This window comes from Dermacentor variabilis, unplaced genomic scaffold (assembly GCF_050947875.1).
Source record: "Dermacentor variabilis isolate Ectoservices unplaced genomic scaffold, ASM5094787v1 scaffold_18, whole genome shotgun sequence".
Lineage (NCBI taxonomy): Eukaryota > Metazoa > Arthropoda > Arachnida > Ixodida > Ixodidae > Dermacentor > Dermacentor variabilis.
In genome coordinates this window covers 2824330-2846404 of record NW_027460346.1, presented here as the reverse complement: position 1 = coordinate 2846404, position 22075 = coordinate 2824330, and the positions used below count along the sequence as shown (strand labels likewise).

At 46.0% G+C, this 22075-nt stretch overlaps 1 protein-coding gene across 1 annotated transcript in view; it reads left to right on the top strand.

Moving 5' to 3' along the window:
- The window catches only part of LOC142568347 (uncharacterized), a 127360-nt gene that overhangs the window by 13253 nt on the left and 92032 nt on the right, over positions 1–22075 (top strand). Inside the window, exons 3-4 of the mRNA XM_075678350.1 lie at positions 1343–1418; positions 19292–19457. Coding sequence (XP_075534465.1) covers positions 1343–1418; positions 19292–19457 — 242 coding nt within the window. The remainder of the gene's footprint in view (positions 1–1342; positions 1419–19291; positions 19458–22075) is intronic.

Genomic DNA, 22075 nt, shown 5'->3' with positions numbered 1-22075 from the left:
ATTTAGAGAAGATGAACCTTACTGCTTTACGTTGTATCATTTCTAGCGCATCGATGTTAGTTTTTGTATAGGGATCCCATACAATAGCTGCATACTCGAGTTTAGGACGGTCAAGAGAGGTGTAGGCGATAAGACGGGTTTCAGAAGGAGCGTGTTTTAATTGATGCCTGAGGTAGCAAAGCTTCTTAAAAGCCGAGTCGCATAGATGGGAGATGTGCGAGTTCCAACTAAGGTTACTGGCTATTGTAACACCGAGGTATTTATATTCATTCACCTCCGTAAGACGTTTGGATGCTAGGCTATAGGTAAACGACAATTTATTAATTTTTCTAGTGTTCTTCATAAATACTGTTTTATCAATGTTAAGCTGCATATCCCAGCGCGCACACCAAGCTAGTATGTCTTGAAGGTTAGAGTTTAGAATAACTTCATCTTGTCGGCAAGTGATCTCATTAAAGAGGAGGCAGTCATCAACAAACAGTTTTATTTGTACGGGTTGAGTAACAGTGTCTACAATGTCATTAATATATATGTTAAATAATAATGGTCCAAGAACACTACCCTGAGGAACACCAGAAGTGACAGGAAGGGTGCTGGAAGAGCAATTATCAACTACTACGAATTGATTGCGGTTAGAAATATAAGCGCGAATCCAATTTACGAGATGTGAAGGAATGTTGAAATGTTCAAGTTTTTCTATTAGCTTTGCGTGCGATACAAGATCAAATGCTTTCCTGAAGTCCAAGAATATGATGTCAGTTTGCCCTGATTTGTCGATAGTGCTAGCGAGACTGTGAACTACAGTGGTTAATTGGGTTACAGTGGAGAGGCCCTTTCGAAAACCATGCTGCATAGGAGTACCTAGCAAGGTTTGACTCGCCGGCGATAATCACCCTTTCACTCTCTCCTACCTCTCCCTGCTTCCCTTTTTCCTTTTCCGCGTGATTCGGACTCTACAATGGGCATTGTTCCATGTGCTCCTGCTTTTTCCGCGAGGCGGCCTCAAGGTACGTGCCGCTCTTTCCAGCAAACCCTTCACCACGTTGCACGCATACCACGTACTTTGCTAGCACTCCTCTCCTGTCACGTCTGGGGGCTGCATTCCATTGTCACGCACATTCTCGTTCAAAATGGGGACTCTGTTCAGCTTTTGCTCGGCTGCTTCAAGTCTCTTTTCATCTACCTTCCGTACATCACGCTCCCTATTTAGCTCATTTTTGAGCTCTTCCACCTGATTGACAAGCTCTTCCTGGAAAGCCTCCATTTTCTTGAGCCTAGCATCGACATCACACTGAGTGACGATTGAGTCGGTTCCCTCTCCATTTTCATCGCCTCCATTTAGCTCATGTTTGAGCTCTTCCACCTGTTTTACAAGCTCTTCCTGGAAGCAAGGCGGCCAAGAAGAGCGCCACCTGGAGGTGAGTCAAGGAAACTAGCGCGCCGCTTCTTGGCCTGGGAGATCGGCGTGCGCAAATTTTGGAGGCCATGGCCACCCGATGAATGATAGAAATGCTGGAAAAGCGGTTTTTGTTTGAGTTTCCGTGTAACCGAATTATGTTTTCACGTATACTCAAATTACAATCCGACGCTATCCTGCCTGTAAATTATGTTTAAATTGTACTTTACAATCTAAGTTACTTTGAGGAATTCAGTCAGTTCAGTAACGCCTCTGCGCTACTCGGGTGGCCTACGTGGTTCCGGTTCGGAATGATCTTTCGCCAAGCGACGTACGACGCCGACATCAGATTTTTTTGCAATACGGGACCGTTAACGCGATCGCGTTAAAAGCGCACAGCTTACGCAGGGAGTGCAGAAGCAGAAACGCATTAAAACGCACTGTAGGGTCTAGGCGACACAACGGAAGTGGTCGCACGTCCAATTAACACTTCTGTGGCCGCCGCGGTAGCTCTGTGGCCATGGCATTGCTCGAGGTCGCGGGGATGATCCCGACTCCGGCAGCCGCACTTCAATGTGGGCGAAATAAAAAAAAAACGCTCGCGCGCTTAGATTTAGACACCCGTTAAAGAACACCATGGTGTCATATTTAATTCGGAGTCCGCCACTACGGCGTGCTTCATAACCCGATCGTCGTTTTGGCATGTACAGCCCAATAATCCAATTCATGTTTAATGCTTCTGCCACGATGTGATTTGGCACGTGAGGGAATGAATATGCTCAACGCTCCCGGAGGTAATGAAATACGGCGCACAACGCCTCAAGCTAACACTTCAAGGTTTCCACGAATGACTCCAGTGCCAAGCTTGCCGGCCGAGGCGCAACTTAACACAATCGATGTACTCGAATGCATCAAAGTCCTTCGACGGCCTCTTTTAATGCCTCAGCATTTTACTCAGTCGCCCACGTTAGCCCGGCACCTAAGACATCAAGTGCCAAATCTTACTTGTGACACATCTACACTACGCCTTGCAGAATAGGGCCCAGCTTACTGACAACAAGCCTCTTGGTCGTGTACATCATCTCGTTCCTCACTAGATTACGGCACTGGGCCGTCTTCGCCGAGCAGATGACGCCCGGGACGCTTATTGCATGCGTCGACGTCCGCATTAATGCTGGGATTGTGCATACGGAAGTTGTTTGTCCGCGGCTACCTGAGGTAGATTAGACCTGCTCCTGTGCGGCAGACTTCGCGCCACCAGAGCAACTTGTCGAAATCGCCGCCGTACGCGATGACCTGACCTCACTGCTGCCTTTCGCTGAAACCATCCCCTATTGGCCTCGAGCTCCGCCACTGGAAACGCTGGCGCCACCGTCGGCGTGACGTGCTATTAGGGATCACGTGGACGTAGCGGCCGCGTCGGCTGCTTCGGGAGCGCCGAAGCTAGCTGAAAACGAAAGTTCCCTCGTACGCTGCGGTCCTCATTTAGTGGCGAGATTTTCCCGCTTCGAGTGTCTCCTTTACAACGCTTGAAAGCACTACAACAGCTAAGTAGTGGCCACCTTTGAAGCCGCGCAACGTGGTAGGCTACTGCTCGGTGCCGCAATGCCGGGCGTACGCAACGGAGCCCCGTGTCAGCCTTATTCACACGTAGCCGCAGGACAAGAAGACGCGTGAAGCTTGGCTTGCGAAACATAAAACCGGCAAACAGTCATCGGCTACAACTCGGGTATGCAGCAAGCACAGACGCGAGGACGATTTCTGCTACGGCGCCGGGTCTGCAATGTTCGGAAAACGCGCACTGAGACGCTCGCCCGAGTCCGCTGCCCGACTAATGTCACGACGGTTTGGTATATGAACTTGTCGATGCTATAGATACTGGCAAGTTCACTGGAGTGGAAAGGGAGCGGTAAGAAGCACATTATAAAAAAGCATGACATATGGTCATGTTTGTGTTATGAATTAATGCACTGGATTGCAAATAAGAAGCAGTGGGAAATCGCTCGCTGAGAATACCGATAAACAAACAGTGCGACGCAACTCGAGAAATAATATTGAAACGTCCAAGAATTTAGAAGAAAAAAAAATTACCGACGATTACGTTACTTCCTAATGCGAAGTTTGAGCGCAGCAAATAAGCTGTTTCACCTTTTCGATAGATTGAGGCAAAGAAATCGAGCAACACATGTATGCGCTATCACAGAAATTTTTTTTATTTTTCACACGTATTCCTTTAACAAAGACTCCACTAACAGTTCTTGACAGTCATGAAGGAAGCTTTGTGGTCGGAGAAATAGACTGATATATGTTCGACTTGGTACACCAATGCTTGATTCTCAAAGACGAGATCTATACAAGTGCCTCGCGAGGTTGTCACAGCCGTGGGACGCGTTACGAGCGAGAGGAACGGGATGTTCTCCCGCATAAGTGTTAGGAAATTGCTGTTTGTCTTTATGTCAAGCCGCCACCGATCTGGCTCTCTGATTGCCACCGCACAGGGCGAACGGCAGCGGCAATTTCGGCTCGGGCGGTGCACATATACAGACCCGCCGCCACCGATGTGGCTCTCTGATTGCCACCGCACAGGGGTTGCATTGGAGGAGGAGCGAAGAAAGGAATTAAGTTCGAGCCGGCGCTTTGACAACCGGAGACTCGCAGGAAGAGGGGGGAGGGGGGCGGCGTGTACACCCAGCGGCAAACGATGGGGGCAGAAGCGCGCGCAGCAAGCGGACAACACGATAAAGGGAGGAGGGAAGAGATAGCAGCGACTGACTGATGCCGCTGACGCCGATAGTGAGTCAACCCCAGCTGCGGAGTTGGTTTCAGGGACAACGAATAACCGGCGCGTCGGCAACTGAAGAGCACCCTATCCGCCACACAAGAACAGGGGGGGGGGGGGACCCTTTCCTCCTCTTTCTGCATGGCGGCGACGGTGTTCTATGCAGTCACGTTATCTTGACTCTCTAGCGGCGTCAGCGGCATCCAGCGGTATCAGTCGGTCGCTGCTAGCGCTGGGGGGATGAAAGGGGGGCGGAGCTGGTTACGAGGCCGACGACGACGACGACGCGAAACCCAGGAACGGACGCCAAAGAGCTGCGCTCTAAAACATTGAATCGTCGCGACGGCACATCACAGTCCCCGTAGGCGTCGAAGTATCTACAATGAAATTCTTTTTGAACAGCTCTGATAGCGCCCACGCAACAATGGTTGCTTGTATACTGTCAAATGTTCGCATTCTGCGGCCTAAAGCTAATGGCACGGTGCGAAAACGCGCGCGCGGCGAAAGCGAAACAGTGCGCGGACAAGCATGCAGGCGCGCAGTCGATCGCTGCGGATCCGTTCGATCGCTGCATTGAGGCTTCATACTATTACGCTCCATTTAGTTATACAAACACTATAAGAGCGTATTTCACATAGTTTGCTCTCAGCGTTTACCTGCCTTTCATGCAAGAAGCCGGTTTGGGAGACTCCATCGCCGCGACCGCGTGCAGTGGCGTTCACTGTAGGTATTCGGTAAAGAGATAGCGTCTGTAAACGATTCTATGCTTTCAGTTTGCCCAAGATTATTATTTAGACAGTAAAAAACTTCTCTCGTTTCGAAAGTACTTACAGAAATGTCCGGGAGAGCTCGCGCGTGGTGTTTTCAGTGAGCGCTGACAGCAAAACCTATGAGGAGCGCGCCGCGTGATCCCTCAGACTACGCAAGCGAGGCGCTTCCGATAGATGGCGACTCCGTAACTCCTCGCCGCCAATAGCCAGATCGTCATTAGCACGGAGTCGACGCAGGCGATCCAGGATAATTGCAGATCAACTCTTTCTTCGTCGTTCGCTGATGCCATTCACCGTCTTGTCATCACAAAACCCGTCCAAATGTGCCTCCAGTTAATTCTCCGTTCAGCTCTGCCCGACAATATTCTCTCCAATTCGGCTAGTCGCCCACCTGCTGCGTTTTCCCAGCAATTACCGCATTTTCAAGTCCTCATGGGGCAACAAGTTCATCTTGCGGACTTGGCTACTTCTCTATGCGAAAGTTTCCTTTGTCTTTACGACTTTCGTCATTAAGAGAAAGCTTTAGCTCGGGCCCAACTCCGATGCGGCTTATTCAAATACATGTAAAACGCAAAAACGTTTTTCTCATATAACCCCTGGGCCGATTTTAATGAAATGTGTTGCATTTGAGAGAGAAAGGTAAATTTCTAGTGACTGTTGGAAGCGGAATTTTGATTTAGAGCCTGAATTTTGTTAAAGAGATTTTCAAAAATTTGCAAGTTTAAAAAAAAATAGAAGCACAATGTTTACAGATTCATAGCTCTGCATCAAGAACAGATATCGCGATTCTGTGAAAGGCATCCATTAGACCATTGAAAGCGTACCAATTCGATCTGTCATTTTACATCTTACGTGAATTTGTTACGTTGTTTACAAGGGTTCTGCAAAAGCTGTATTTCCATAATACCAAATTTCTTTAGATTCATATGTAACAAAGCAATTTTGTCCGCTTTATATGTACTATTAGATGCAGCTCACAGACGTGTACTATCATTTTTCGTTGCTGAGATACAGAGTTGTAAACTTGATAGAATCAACAAAAAGCGACTATCGCAGACAACGTCAGACCCTTTCCAAGTAAGTATGAGGCTCGGAGCAGGAGCTATGGCGCTTGAAAGTAACCTGGGGCCTGACGAACCAACCGACTCAGCTATCTTTCCGAGCAACATCCAAGGGTCACGAGTTCAAATCACCTCTTATGTTCCTCTTTTTCCCCCCATTTTTTTTCTTTTTTTTTCTTTTTAATGTATTTTCCTTTATTTTATCACTGTAAGGGAACCCTCCTTCAAAAAAAAAAGATATATATGGTCAATTATATATGGCCACACATGTGCAGGTCATAAATACCAGGTTCTCTAGCCGAGTGCCATCCGTGCGGTATAACCGAGCTCAGATTGGTCCACCTTGACTGATCAAATAGGGCACCACTGTAGATGAAATGAGGCGCACAACTCCTGCGGGACCCGCCGTGGTTGCTCAGTGGCTATGGTGTTAGACTGCTGAGCACGAGGTCGCGGGATCGGACCCCGGCCACGGCGGCCGCATTTCGATGGGGGCGAAATGCGAAAACACCCGTGTACTTAGAATTAGGTGCACGTTAAAGAACCCCAGGTGGTCGAAATTTTCGGAGTCCTCCACTACGGCGTGCATAATCAGAAAGTGGTTTTTGTCACGCAAAACACCATAATTCAATTTTTAATTTAACTCCTGCGGGGACGGTAGAGTATCCGTCTCCAGTGCAAGAGGACCGTGATTCAAATCCCGGTGCCGCGCAATTCTCCTCCGGGAAATACAAAAAAAAAAAAAGAAAAAAAAACCGTGTGTTGAGAAATTGCACAAACAGGCCTGGAGTGCGGCCTGATCCCGGTGACCCGAACCGGTAACGCACTCTCTCACCAGAGCAGGATTGGCCACCCTGGTGCAGTACTTGGCCACAACCTCCTATATGAATACAACAACCAAACCCCGGCCCTCAGTCCCCAGCAGCCGCGAAGCAACTGACCACGGCGGCGGTCAGATCTGTGACGCTGCAGAGGGTGCTAAGAATACCTAGCTCCGGACAGGCCGCCATTGGAATCTGAACCTGGCAACGTTTAACGTTAGAACGTTATCTAGTGAGGCGAGTCTAGCAGTGTTATTGGAGGAATTAGACGGTAGTAAATGGGATATAATAGGGCTCATTGAGGTTAGGAGGACAAAAGAAGCATATACAGTGCTAAAAAGCGGGCACGTACTGTGCTACCGGGGCTTAGCGGAGAGACGAGAACTAGGAGTCGGATTCCTGATTAATAAGGAAATAGCTGGTAACATACAGGAATTCTATAGCATTAACGAGAGGATGGCAGGTCTTGTTGTGAAACTTAATAAGAGGTACAAATTGAAGGTGGTACAAGTCTATGCCCCTACATGCAGTCATGATGACCAGGAAGTCGAAAGCTTTTATGAAGACGTGGAATCGGCGATGGGTAAAGTCAAAACAAAATACACTATACTGATGGGCGACTTCAATGCCAGGGTAGGCAAGAAGCAGGCTGGAGACAAGTCAGTGGGAGAATATGGCATAGGCTCTAGGAATAGCAGAGGAGAGTTATTAGTAGAGTTTGCAGAACAGAATAATATGCGGATAATGAATACCTTTTTCCGCAAGCGGGTTAGCCGAACGTGGACGTGGAGGAGCCCGAATGGTGAGACTAGAAATGAAATCGACTTCATACTCTGCGCGAACGCTGGCATCATACAAGATGTAGACGTGCTCGGCAAGGTACGCTGCAGTGACCATAGGATGGTAAGAACTCGAATTAGCCTAGACTTGAGGAAGGAACGGAAGAAACTGGTACACAAGAAGCCAATCAATGAGTTAGCGGTAAGAGGGAAACTAGAGAAATTCCGGATCAAGCTACAGAACAGGTATTCGGCTTTAACTCAGGAAGAGGACCTTAGTGTTGAAGCAATGAACGACAATCTTATGGGCATCATTAAGGAGTGCGCAATAGAAGTCGGTGGTAACGCCGTTAGACAGGAAACCAGTAAGCTATCGCAGGAGACGAAAGATCTGATCAAGAAACGCCAATCTATGAAAGCCTCTAACCCTACAGCTAGAATAGAACTGGCAGAACTTTCTAAGCTAATCAACAAGCGTAAGACTGCGGACATCAGGAACTATAATATGAATAGAATTGAACAGGTTCTCAGGAACGGAGGAAGCCTAAAAACAGTGAAGAAGAAACAAGGAATAGGCAAGAATCAGATGTGTGCGTTAAGAGACAAAGCCGGCAATATCGTTACTAATATGGATGAGATAGTTCAAGTGGCTGAGGAGTTCTATAGAGATTTATACAGTACCAGTGGCACCCACGACGATAGTGGAAGAGAGAATAGCCTAGAGGAATTCGAAATCCCACATGTAACGCCAGAAGAACTAAAGAAAGCCTTAGGAGCTATGCAAAGGGGGAAGGCTGCTGGGGAGGATCAGGTAACAGCAGATTTGTTGAAGGATGGTGGTCAGATTGTTCTAGAGGAACTGGCCACCCTGTATACGCAATGCCTCATAACCTCGAGCGTACCGGAATCTTGGAAGAACGCTAACATAATCCTAATCCTTAAGAAAGGGGACGCCAAAGACTTGAAAAATTATAGACCGATCAGCTTACTGTCCGTTGCCTACAAAGCATTTACTAAGGTAATCGCAAATAGAATCAGGAACACCTTAGACTTCTGTCAACCAAAGGACCAGGCAGGATTCCGTAAAGGCTACTATACAATATACCATATTCACACTATCAATCAAGTGATAGAGAAATGTGCAGAATATAACCAACCCTTATCTATCTCTTTCATTGATTACGAGAAAGCGTTTGATTCAGTCGAAACCTCAGCAGTCATGGAGGCATTACGGAATCAGGGTGTAGATGAGCCATATGTAAAAATACTGGAAGATATCTATAGCGGCTCCACAGCCACCGTGGTCCTCCACAAAGAAATCAACAAAATCCCAATAAAGAAAGGCGTCAGACAGGGAGATACGATCTCTCCAATGCTATTCACAGCATGTTTACAGGAGGTATTCAGAGGCCTGGAGTGGGAAGAATTGGGGATAAAAGTTGATGGAGAATACCTTAGCAACTTGCGATTCGCTGATGATATTGCCTTGCTTAGTAACTCAGGAGACCAATTGCAATGCATGCTCACTGACCTGGAGAGGCAAAGCAGAAGGGTGGGTCTGAAAATTAATCTGCAGAAAACTAAAGTAATGTTTAACAGTCTCGGAAGAGAACAGCAGTTTACGATAGGTAGCGAGGCACTGGAAGTGGTAAGGGAATACATCTACTTAGGGCAGGTAGTGACCACGGATCCGGATCATGAGACTGAAATAACCAGAAGAATAAGAATGGGCTGGGGTGCGTTTGGCAGGCATTCTCAAGTCATGAAGAGCAGGTTGCCACTATCTCTCAAAAGGAAAGTATATAACAGCTGTGTGTTACCAGTACTCACATATGGGGCAGAAACCTGGAGGCTTACGAAAAGGGTTCTGCTGAAATTGAGGACGACGCAACGAGCTATGGAAAGAAGAATGATGGGTGGATAAGAAAAGAGCAGTTTGGGTGAGACAACAAACGCGGGTAAATGACATCTTAGTTGAAATCAAGAAAAAGGAATGGGCATGGGCCGGACATGTAATGAGGAGGGAAGATAACCGATGGTCATTAAGGGTTATGGACTGGATTCCAAGGGAAGGGAAGCGTAACAGGGGGCGGCAGAAAGTTTGGTGGGCGGATGGCATTAAGACGTTTGCAGGGACAAGATGGCCACAATTAGTACATGACCGGGGTAGTTGGAGAAGTATGGGAGAGGCCTTTGCGCTGCAGTGGGCGTAACTAGGCTGATGATGATGATGAAACTTGATAGTTTAGTTTTTTTTTATTTTTCGATTTTTGCCAATTTTTCATAAAATATTTAGGACATAAATCAAAAATTCCAAACCAACAGTCACTAGATCTTAAGTTTTTTTTTTTTAATGCAAGAAACGTCGTCGAATTTGGTGCAGTGGTTGCCGAGAAAAATGAATTCTCCTTTTACATGTATTTAGATAGTAGCGCCCGAGCTAAAGCTTCCTCTGAACGGTCGAACGAAAAGTACACGAGTAGGTTTGGAAACAAACAAGGAACCGCATCCCTCCTCAATGCCCATGCGCCGCGCTCAATTTTGACGACCTCGTCGTTTATGATACATCTGAGCGTCTTCGTTGTGTCGCCGTCCTGGGAGTGCACACCACAAGCCTTGCATGATTTCCCCAATTCTTTGTCTGCGCGGAGAATGTCTTTGCTCTACTTCTGAATTAGGAGCGGAGTTTGACGGTAGTGAGAAGTAGAGTTTGTAGTTCTTTGTTTTTGTTTTATTTTCAGCGCAGCTCTTAGGCGCGCGCTCCTGCGTTGAGCATCGGCCTCACCGCGCCAACGCGCCACTGCGCGCGCGTTCGTCGTCCTTCCGCAGCTGGCTCCAATGGCGCTCATTATGCCAGCGTTCTCATACTGCCGCTCCCTCTGCGAACGCGCTGACGGCACTGGCCCAATGCCAGTCGGTGAGGTGATTTCGGTCTCAAATTCTTCGCCTCAGTATATCACAAAATGAAAGCACGTATCGAGTTGCGCTCAAAATTCGCATTAGGGAGCATTATAATCGTCGGACACTTTTTTCCTGCGCCCGCGGGGCACGACATACGTCGGCATGTTGTTGGCAAGTTCCAAAGTATGACACCGAAGGTGGACCAGTAGTAAGGGTCCTCTCAAGAGGCGAAAAAAAGTGGGCCTGCTAACCAAGCGCGCACTTGATATCAACTGTAGGGGAATTTCGCGACGTAAACACGTCTCCGTGAGTACTGACGTTGAACCTGACGCAAGACGCCATGACAGCCGGCCACGTGTAAGGGCAGCGACATGGCATACCGATCAAGAAAATAAAATCGGCTACCAACATCAAGACAATGCAAACAAGCGCAGCCAATAGAGTAGCGTCGTTCACATGGCGCTATCGCAGCGCCCTCACAGCCCCTAGGAGCAAGATCGCGCCTGGCTCGAGAGGAGGAGCTGTGAAACTTAAAGACTATCTGTAAACTTTGCTCCAGTCGATACCGCACGAAATTGTTCCAGGCTTATTGCGCATAATACCGCTGCCACAACAGAAAATTAATGCACCTGAAGAGCAAGGATTTATTCATGCCGCACTGGCAGCTCATCTACAAACCAGCACCGAGATTAAAGAACTTATGGGAAGCTAAAGGTTAGAAGGAAGGAATTCTTCAGAAAGGACGATGAGGTCAGGAGTCAACGCTGGTGAAAGTTTTTCCTCTTCTCCAAAGCAGCTTGCCCGTGCACGTCTTTTAATGTTTTATTCGAACCGATACCCAACAGACGTAACAGCGCAAGACTTACTGCGAATCGTATTTGGAGCCCTTTTTATTGAGCATTGTTGTCAATGAACTGAAAAGAGGATTTAGGTTGTAACAACCAGAAGCAAAACTTGTCGCTTACGCAGAAAGTGTTACGACGTTCTGCGTTGATATTGTAAGCGCCGTGCAAGCCGTTGAAACTGTAAAAAAAAAGGGGGGGGGGCGGGTATTGTGCGTTGAGCGGGAGCGCTGTTTACTGTGGAAATTGTCTGGCGCATTGCGGATACGGACTGGTCGATGACCCTAGACACATTTTTCAATACGACTTTTGTTACAACTCCTGCAATTTAGATGGGCGATCCGCTGGAATATCTTAACACAGTGAACTATATGGTAAACTGAGGTGTGCGATTTGCGGGAGAAGGGAGACAAGTGGAAAGCGTGGAAATCGTCTTAATTAGCTAAACTTCTGTCTGTAACTTGTTTTCAGTTAGCAAAATTATGTACGTTCTTCAAGTGCTACGCAGTTCGAAAGCTAGCATGCAGATTTTGCATCTTGCGTTCGCAGTTTTCGTGTGGGGGTCCTCCTGGGAAAGGTCGAGCCGTACATTACATCATCAATACCTCTACCCCGACGGCGGATTGTATTCAGTACGCAGTTTTCGTGCCATGCAGTCAGCCGTTCTATGTTGGTTATAAAGGTGTGAAAGGTATTTTTTTTATGTACATTCTACCAGCTCTGGTTGAGAGCACCTTTGCCTTAAATTGTAGTCTCGGCTATAGAGCACTGCACAGACCCGCTCCTGCACGCCGGCCGGGCCGGTTAAAGCGATTTCTGATGGGCCCACCAAACTTTCGAGCCTTGGCGGGGCTTCAAGCCTATGGGTAGACCTTCAAACACTTTTACGCAGCAGCTTTTGATTGTTCTACGTGCTGCGTAGCGCCATCCGTGTTAGGCCCTGTTAGAATAGCGTTTGTCGCCTTCCGTACGTTAAACGCAAGCACTTGCGCCCAACGTTACGGTGCGCCTGGGACAGCTCGCGCTTTCAGACGCAGTGTTAGACTGCGCTATACCCCGCCATGGTTGCTTGGTGGCTATGGTGTTGGGCTGCCAAGCACGAGGTCGCGGGATCGAAACCCGGCCGCAGCGGCCGCATTTCGTTGTTATTAGGTGCACAATAATGAACCCCTGGGGGTCCATATTATTCCGAATATTGTTATTCCACTACGGCGTCCCTCACAATCACATCGTGGCTTTGGCACTTAAGACCCCGTAATATTCTTTAAACTGCGCTGTCTCCGGGACCTACCCATTTCAACCCGCACTTTCCTCGTAGTGGTTTACGTTGTGTAGAAATCCTTGAGCCTTGTACCAGCTTCACGGTCGCCTAAATTAATCATGCTTGAACATTTCTTGGCTGCAGTACAAATGCCATCGTTGTTTTAACTATAGTGCCTAGAATATACTGGCTAGTGTGCCGTCCGATGCCTCCCGGGTGGCACCGGATGCAATGAATGCCGGCGGCTGCCGCTAGGAGCGCTGCAGTGCAGGTGGGTGCCGCGGCACCATCCGGTCTTCGTAGCCCGCCGTGTTTCCACAGCATTGGCAAGCGAGGTGCTGCGCTTTTTGTTTTTTATAGCCGTAGCAGCAGCACAGTTCAAATGTGGGCAGCTGATTTATAAATCAGGGTTTGTTTCGATTACAACAGGCTTCTCTAGCGTTTGTCGCTTGCGTGAAAAGCGTGTGCTATCTCAGCTCGGCTTCGAGCGGGGAACCTGATGCGTTTCTATGCCTTAGATCTCCATGTTCCAAGGCCGTGTTGCGAGGTACAGAACATATCACACAATCCAAGGAAGGCCAGAAACGAACCAAAGCATGTCCAGCCGTGTATAAGAGATGCTAAATGATTAGCAAATTTAATTATTGATTATAGTGATTGGATTAAGGGGGATTAGGATAAATTAGGGGGATTAAGGTGTATTAATTAAAGAGAATTAGGGTGCATTAAGGTGAATTACAGTAGGCTTCACAAGGCGTTCGCCTTCGTGTCTCTTCGGCGATAGCTAAGGACACTTGTTTTTTATTCTAGCCATGATGGCAGCGTAATTTTTTTAAGGGTAAGTTTTAGGTTACATTTTTCATTCTAATAAAGTAAAGGAATTCTAAGGTTACGTTACTGTTCTATTGATGTTATATTAATGCATAACCATTGAAAATCGCTGTAACCGATCATCTTTTGAAATGACTTGAATTTCGCTGTACTTTCTTTTTATTTTATTTGCTGCTATTTCTGCCTATTATCTTATTGTTGTGCTCATAGGTTTGAATGTTTTTGATTGTTTGTAAAGCATGTACCCATCTCCTCATAATGCCCATTGGGCCACGAGGATAGGATAATAAGTAAAAAAAATTGCCTGTAAAATGGACTGCACGCGGTGTTCTGTGTACTATACATACGTGCAGATTTCTTTTTATGTCTGATATAAGTGAACTAAAATGGGAAAGAGATCTTTCATTTAAGCGTAACAAATATTTTATTCTCGCGTAACATCAGTCAAACACGGGCATATAAGACAGGCCTAGAGGAGATAATACACACATACATGAAGAAGATAGATCTAGCGGCAGTGACGCAGTTTAAATAGCTTCTGTCGTTGCCTTTGCGCTTCCCGCTCTTTGTCGATGCATTTTACAAAAAAAAAAAAACGAAACCTCAAGAAAACATAGAACTTCACAAGTGTTGTCAAAGCTGGTTTTTCATGCTCTGGGCACCCTAGTTGGGGAAAGGCCAGTGTCTGCATGCTGACATGAAAAATCAGCTAGACTCGCTACATGTAACTTGTTTTTGCTAAAGAACACAGTAAAAGCATCTTCCACGGCCTTCACGATGGTTGACAAGGTCTGACTAAGATAGACAAGGCCTCCATTGTCAAAATGCGTAGTGCAATTGTGAAGCAGCGTCGGCACTAGCTTCAGCTTTACTTACGCAAAGGAAGCCCGCACACTATGGTCAAGAATTTTGGGCAGTGATCTTTCGTGCAACATAAGAGTATAGTAGATCAAAGCACTACTGCTCCTTTTTTCTTGTTTTTTTTTCCCCTGGTACTCACGAAAAGTAAGGTGCATGCCTAGGATACTCAGGAAATATCGTGGGTATAGCGTACGGTTTCAGGCGTGGTTTATCGCGGTGAATCTCATGGACAACGCCGTTCACTGTGATAGAGAACGCAGGTTGGACTAAACTGTTTTCTAAATGTTTTTCACAAACCACAGCAGTTGGTGCAAGCCTTCTGTCCGTTCTCCTGGTCATTCTTGCACATTCTGCTACTGCTTCGTATCAGATGGTGGAGTGAACAAGGATACACGCCCTTTGTTCGAGCGGTAACCGCTTCTACACAACGGCACAAAGCAGGTCCTCTCCTTGCACTCTAGCTTCGGCATTTTTTCACCGCCACCGCATAGTTCTCGTAATGACAAGCACACGAACACACCAGCGACGCACTCACTCTTTGACAACACCAAGAACAAACACGCAACGCTGTAATAACACTTAAAACGCCAACATAGAAACCGACGCAACAGCTGCGAAATTGATATGCGAAGCAGACGACACGCGCAGTCTGCACCCACCCGTGTGGCAGCGACCTCTGTTGGCCTCCGTGGGCATTCATTGCAGGCGGCGCCACGCTCCTCCATTGAAAAGAGCGGGTGCACGGCACACTAGCCAGTATATTCTAAGCACTATAGTTTTAACATACGCCATATGCCAATTCAGAGACCTGGATTGGGAAGAATTGGGGATAAGCGTTAATGGAGAATACCTTAGTAACTTGCGATTCCCTGATGATATTGCCTTGCTTAGTAACTCAGGGGACCAGCTGCAGTGCATGCTCACTGACCTGGAGAGGCAAAGCCGAAGGGTGGGACTCCAGAAAACTAAAGTAATGTTTAAGAGTCTCGGAAGAGAACAGCAGTTTACAGTAGGTAGTGAGGCACTGGAAGTGGTAAGGGAATACATCTACTTAGGACAGGTAGTGACTGTGGATCCGGATCTCGAGACTGAAATAATCAGAAGAATAAGAATGGGCTGGGGTGCGTTTGGCAGGCATTCTCAGATCATGAACAGCAGGTTGCCATTATCTCTCAAGAGAAAAGTTTATAACAGCTGTGTCTTACCAGTACTCACGTACGGGGCAGAGACCTGGAGGCTTACGAAAAGGGTTCTACTTAAATTGAGGACGACGCAACGAGCTGTGGAAAAAAGAATGATAGGTGTAACGTTAAGGGATAAGAAAAGAGCAGATTGGGTGAGAGAACAAACGCCAGTTAATGATATCTTAGTTGAAATCAAGAAAAAGAAATGGGGGCATGGGCAGGACACGTAATGAGGAGGGAAGATAACCGATGGTCATTAAGAGTTACGGAATGAATTCCAAGGGAGGGGAGGCGTAGCAGGGGGCGGCAGAAAGTTAGGTGGGCGGATGACATTAAGACGTTTGCAGGGACAACATGGCCACAATTAGTACACGACCGGGGTAGTTGGAGAAGTATGGGAGAGGCCTTTGCCGTGCAGTGGGCGTAACCAGGATGATGATGATGATGATGATGATGATGATGATGATGACGACGACGCCATATGATATAGCCATCAGTACGTATACACGATTGGATAACACGTAGCTGCTGACGGCGTCACAATCCATGTTTCGCTCGCTTACGCTCGTCCACTACCCGTGTAAAACAACATCGTCATGTCGTAAGCTCCCGTCGAACAGCCTGCTTCGAAATGTGCTTGCTACCATGCCATCGTGTTCGACGGGCTTGCAGTCGTGCGGCTGTCGTCGCACGCACGTACGCTCTCGACTCCTCACGTACAACTACTCAATTTACACAAGCGCGTTATTGGTTCAACTGGTAACGGTTTGCGGAACTCCTAACAAGGCTGGAGAGCCAGGTACCGGCAAAGTGCTTCGCGTAGCATCGATTCTCACAGTGCGTGGTATTTTTATTTTTTCCTGGTCGTCTGTTTTGGGTATCGGAGGTGGGCGTGCTAGCTGGCGCAAAGGTAGGGCGAGATACACTTGCAGCATATGCTTCATTAAAAACCGTAATTGCAGTTCTCGTTAACCTGTCTTCCAGAGTTTTGTAAAAATCTGCACTGAGCCCGTCATGTCCTGGGGAACCGTCAAGGTTGATGTTGTCAGTGGCCCAATTAACCTCGTCCCCACTAATAGGCCACTTCAACTGCTCTTTTGTCTCTTCCCCCAGACGTGGCATCAAGGAAAGGAACTCTGTTTTAAAGTGCTCCAGGTCTACGGCGCTCTGCGCAAATAGCTCGCAGTACTAGTGAAAGAAAGAAAGAGAAATATAATGGCTCGATGAATTTCCTTTGTTCAGTTCATAACTGCTTCTTGCCAATTGTTCTGCATGCAATTTTCTTTTTCTGTTCCTAGCGCTGTTTTCGCTGGCGTTTCACCCGTCATAAGCCTTACAACCCTTGCTCTCTCCAAAGTGCCTTGCCATCGCTCTGTATCAAATAGTTCTAACGCTATGGTTAAGCTCTCGGATGACCACAACCGCATGCATACTTGTCTCGTTCTAATGGAAACTAGCTCTTTGAGACGATTGGCCCCTTCGACATTGTCACACGACACGAGCGAGAGCGCAGGCACGCTGATGCGCGTGATAGAACGAACGCGCTCACCACTATAGGCCGCAGACTTACCACTGTCTTTTGCGTTCGTCTGCCAGATCCCACGCAGCATGGGAATCGATGTTATATGAATCATTTTGTAGGCAGCTGGCTATTAAGCATCGGTTTTTGATTCCGAAAAGCATTACCAAGTTGAGCAACGTTTTTTATGTAAGGCGAGCTGTTGTGCGTGTGCGAGAACAGCAAGAAGACAATGATGATGACAACGATCGTATGTCGAGGGCAGTTTATGACATGCCGACTGTTGGGTTCTGCTGGAAGGGCGTAAGGCGAGAGCAACATGGATTGCGATGTCATATGGAACTAAGTGTTACACGATCGTACGTAGGACAAATGTTTGCGTTATAGGGCCTATGTTAAAACGACTAACGCATATTACTCAGGCGACAAAACGTTAAAATTTGTTCGACATAGGCCCATCATGAAGGCGGTATACACTGTCGCGCAGCTTTGACGTAGCGTAGCGTAAGCTGCTACGAGAAAAGGGCTTGGCAGTATTGGCCTATACTGTAAGAAATGTGTGTCAAATAACAGATATTTTTACGGAAATTTTCTGTTCTCATACAAAAAATATCTCTTTTACGCCCTTAACAGAAACACGTTTACGAAAAAAAATAGTAATTTTCTGTTTTTGCAGCCGCTATATACTCCCCAAATCACCTAACGGTTAGTCACGTGGGCATCTCTGTTGAAAAAAAAAAGTCACTTGAGAAACACTTGCCACTCTTTGTCAGTCACTTCGCATACTTTAAGCGCCAAAAGCTTTATTGTGCGTAATATTAGCCCACAGAATGAGAAACAGTATACATTCTCCAGTCCTTACTTTTTCTGTGGTCCTGCAATAATGCATTGCTGGATGAACGTGACCGCCGGAAATACCGGCGTGCTGCGTCTGTGATTTTCGCCGGTCAGGCTATTCGCACACAAGGTGAGTGGTGCACATTGTTATCGGCTTGAACGATGCACTTTATGTTGTTGTTTTTTTTTTGGAATTCTTGTTGCCGGCTTGTACTGCTATCGAAAGGGCAGCGAAAATGAATCGCTGAGGGACCTCGCAAAATCATGAGTGGATGGATCGCTCTAGTTTCCACTAGAGACGTTGTAAGACTAGGAGCCTCCCCAACTTGTTTGGAGCGTCGTAATGCGCTTGCAAAGAACCAAAGGCTCGCCTGCGTTTGCCTTAGGAGCGAATGCCATTCTTTCGAAACAGCGTGCGCACGACAGCCGCTTCACGACCGATTCACTGTGTCTTATAAACAATACACAGCGCGCAGAAGAAAGGGAATGCAAGTGAGGAACACGCAAGAGCACTGTAGTGTGCGAGAAAACGAAAGGTGCAGAAATTTTGCTCTGTTAGCAGGTATCCGCACTACAAAATCCGAGTGAATAAACTTGGGAAGTTTTTAGGCTTGGGGAGTACGCGATTGCTTGGCTTTGGAGTACTGAAGAAGCGCGGGGTTTTCAAAGTCGCTTTTCGTCCAAGTAGAGCCCATTAGGATATGTTGTTTTTTATTGAATTTTTATTCATGCATGTTTCACGTTCGGAAAAACACTTATGTAGAACGGATCGAGCAAGAGAAAGTTGTATCGGGAGCTTTTCATGTTGCTCTGCAATTTTCTCATTGACACTTTTAATCTAATTATAATATGTGAGAAGTTTCTTAATTAATCAATATTCATTAATTATCTGATTAGGTGGAATGAGAAAAAATTAACCTGAGTATCTCCAAGCGACGGCAAACAACATTACCTTGGCCCTGTCGAGCTACGTGGCATTTGCATATTTTGATAGTTTGGCTCATGTTACGTGCGACACCCTGTATATAGCTATATATTAGTCCCAGTATAGTAAAATATTAAGTCAACACGTTTAAACGTCTATGCTGGTTTTAGCGCCTTAAAATCTGGTTGACACCTAATTACATATAAGCCAAAGCATTTAATTCAATACAGAATGTCGAGGAGGAACATTATCATGAGCCTGAGCAAGCAATGAAATGCGTTATTCATATACTTATGATTTGACAAATGCTTATTTGTCCCCAATGTAAAGTTTGAGCTTTCACATGGTGCCGCTTTGGTAGACATTAATTCTAATATGTCTTTCACTTTCTCTTGCACCATGAATCTGCCAGTGATGATAATCTTGGGGCATGCCATGTTCTCCTTTCATCATTGCAAAATATATAATTTTCTGTGGTACCATACTCGGGCAAGCATTCCTGATTTAAAACTTGTTTTTTGCAGGAGGCAGTTTTCTTACTGCAAAGAGCGTCACCATATGCATTGACACACTGCCTGTGATGCATGGAACCAACCCATACCAGGCTTTCAGGCCCATGTTTTTCGTGCCCTTTGCATTCAATCTTGCACACCCCAAGGACACAAGCCTCTGCTTGGAGTTCATACAGAGGTAAGTACCGAGTTCACTTATTAATTGAACTGTGATAACCTTCCTTGTTTTGGTTTTTGCTCTGCTCACATGTGGAGTGTTGATCAACGTTATAGGCGTATTCATTTATCAGAGGACCCTTTTAGAATATTGCTGATAATACAAAAGCAATCTTGAAAAATGCTTGCTGCACCCAAAAAAGCTAATCAGCTACGGAAGGAAATTGGGATGCGACTCTTGCTTATTTACTGCAGCTAGTAAAATACTGCTCTAAGGAAGTTCATGTACGTGTGCTGAAAGTAAATACAGAAAAAAACTTTTTTCTTGAGTTCGTGTTCAACCAGTGGCGTAGCTAGAAATTTATTCCGGGGTGAGGTTCTCCGCCGACAAGTACCACTCCTCCCCCTTATTCACCTCTCTTTCTGTCTATATATAAGGTAATTATATTTTTCAATGGGCCAAGCGTATTTAGGAAGATGGGTAGCACAACTTCCCGGTTATCTTTGGTTTATTTGCCCGACAGTTTCGGTCGGTGGACCGACCTTTTTCATGGGATGTCCTTGAAGATGGTTGATCCACCGACCGAAAGTGTTCGGTAAATAAACCAATTATAACCGCGACGTTGTGCTCCACATCTTTAATCACGCACACACACACACGCACGCACGCACGCACGCACGCACGCACGCGCGCGCACACACACACACACACACACACACACTTCACATGAAACTGTGCTGTCATCCTTATGCTATGTTTAAAAAGGATGATATTGAAAAAAATACTAAAATTTCGTCTAACAATTGATGCACTTATATAATGTATGTCAATGACCTAGCTGGTACAATGCTAAAAACGGGTCACTGTCTAACTATTCAATTTTCACCAGGTTGTTGAACGGCGCGGTGGTTGCTAACATTCCTATATATTTCTGTTTCTGCGTGGTCTTGGAGGCCACAGAGAACATTGCTTCTCTCCAAAAGTTCCTTCCCTCATCACATCGTTGCAAGACTTTTACTTTTAACTGCTCTAAAATTTGAAAACCTTATAAATCAATTCTTATGGTTACACTAAAATAATGCAAATTGCCTGGTTCATGCCTTATGTCTTGTTGCTTGTATCTTACTGCTTCATGCAGCACTAGTGTCAAGCAAGGCACAATTTGCTAATCCGCAGAATTATATTTATGCGTATACTTGGCGTTACAGTTTTGTGACTGGTTGTAATTATTGTATTGCTACTTTCTGTACTGTGTTCATGGCATTGTAATAATATTCCGACATTGATATTTATTATAGGCTCAAGATTTAACATACTAAGTAGAGTGAATCAATGTTTTATCGTTACACAGTGGTAATGCAACAGCTTGTGGCATGCCTTATGTCTTATCTCGCTGCTTAATGCAGTACTAGTTAATGCACCTAATGTACTTAATGCAGTACTAGCCCAAGACACTTTCCTTATGGATAAACTTTCCATTACAGTTTATTGACTGGTTGTATTCATTGTAATACTAATTTCTCTCTTGTATAAATATTTGAATTTTTATATTTATGTAGTTGCAAGGTTGGACGTGCTAAGTAGAGTGAATCAATGTTTTATGCTTACACTATGAAAATGCACTGTTCCATGCCTTCTGTCTTGTTGCTTTTATCTCACTACTTCATGCAGTATTAGTGTAAGGCAAAATTGATGCTTGTTGGGCGAGTTGGCGGTTCCTAATTGCTCAAAGAGCTAAACAAGAGGGGACAAGAAACAGCACAGGAAATGAGCCCTCACTTTCAACTGTTTATTTCTTGCTGTTGCCTTCTATAAATACACGCATGAACCATCAGCATGAAACTGAAAAGCACAATCGATACAACTCAGCCCTTTGCTGATTGCACACGATCTAAAAAACATTACCTCTTTTATGATAGTTCCAGCGATGCCATGTTCACGCACCTGTTACTTGCACGTGCAATATTCATTGCCTCGATAAGCTCCCTAACCCGCTTGTATTTGTGATGGCTGGTATTACCACGGTATAAACAAAGGCACATATGGCCTAGAACGGCCCCGTCGCCTAGATTGAGTCCTGCATTGACGGAAGTGTCGGCTACAATGAATACAATGTTAACGAGAGCAACCAGGACCACCTCAGCCGGCACTGCCGTCAACGTGGGACACAAGCTAGGTGACAGAGTCATTCTAGCACATTTGTGCTTTTGTTTGAAGTCATATTATCAACCGCCACAGAGACAAGCGGCTTAGCAAGACTATCGAGGCAATGAATATTGCACGAGCAGGTAAGGTGTGTGATCGTGTCATCGCTGGCACTATCAAGCAAAGAATTGAGTTGTACAGGTGCGCGTCAGTCACCTTGATTGTCCTTTTCACATTCATTCTGGCGGTGTGTATTTATACGTAGCAACATCAAGGGATAAACAGTTGAAATTCGGCACTCATGTCAGTGTGTGCTTTTTCTTGTCCAGTCTTGTTTCACGCTGTTTTAGAAATTAGTGTGAAGCAAGGCACATTTTGCCGCTATGCATAATTTTCCTTATGCATATACTTGCCATTACTGTTTCTTAACCGGTTGTATTCGTTACATTACTAAATTGATCTTTATAGTTATTGTAGTCGCAAGATTGGACGTA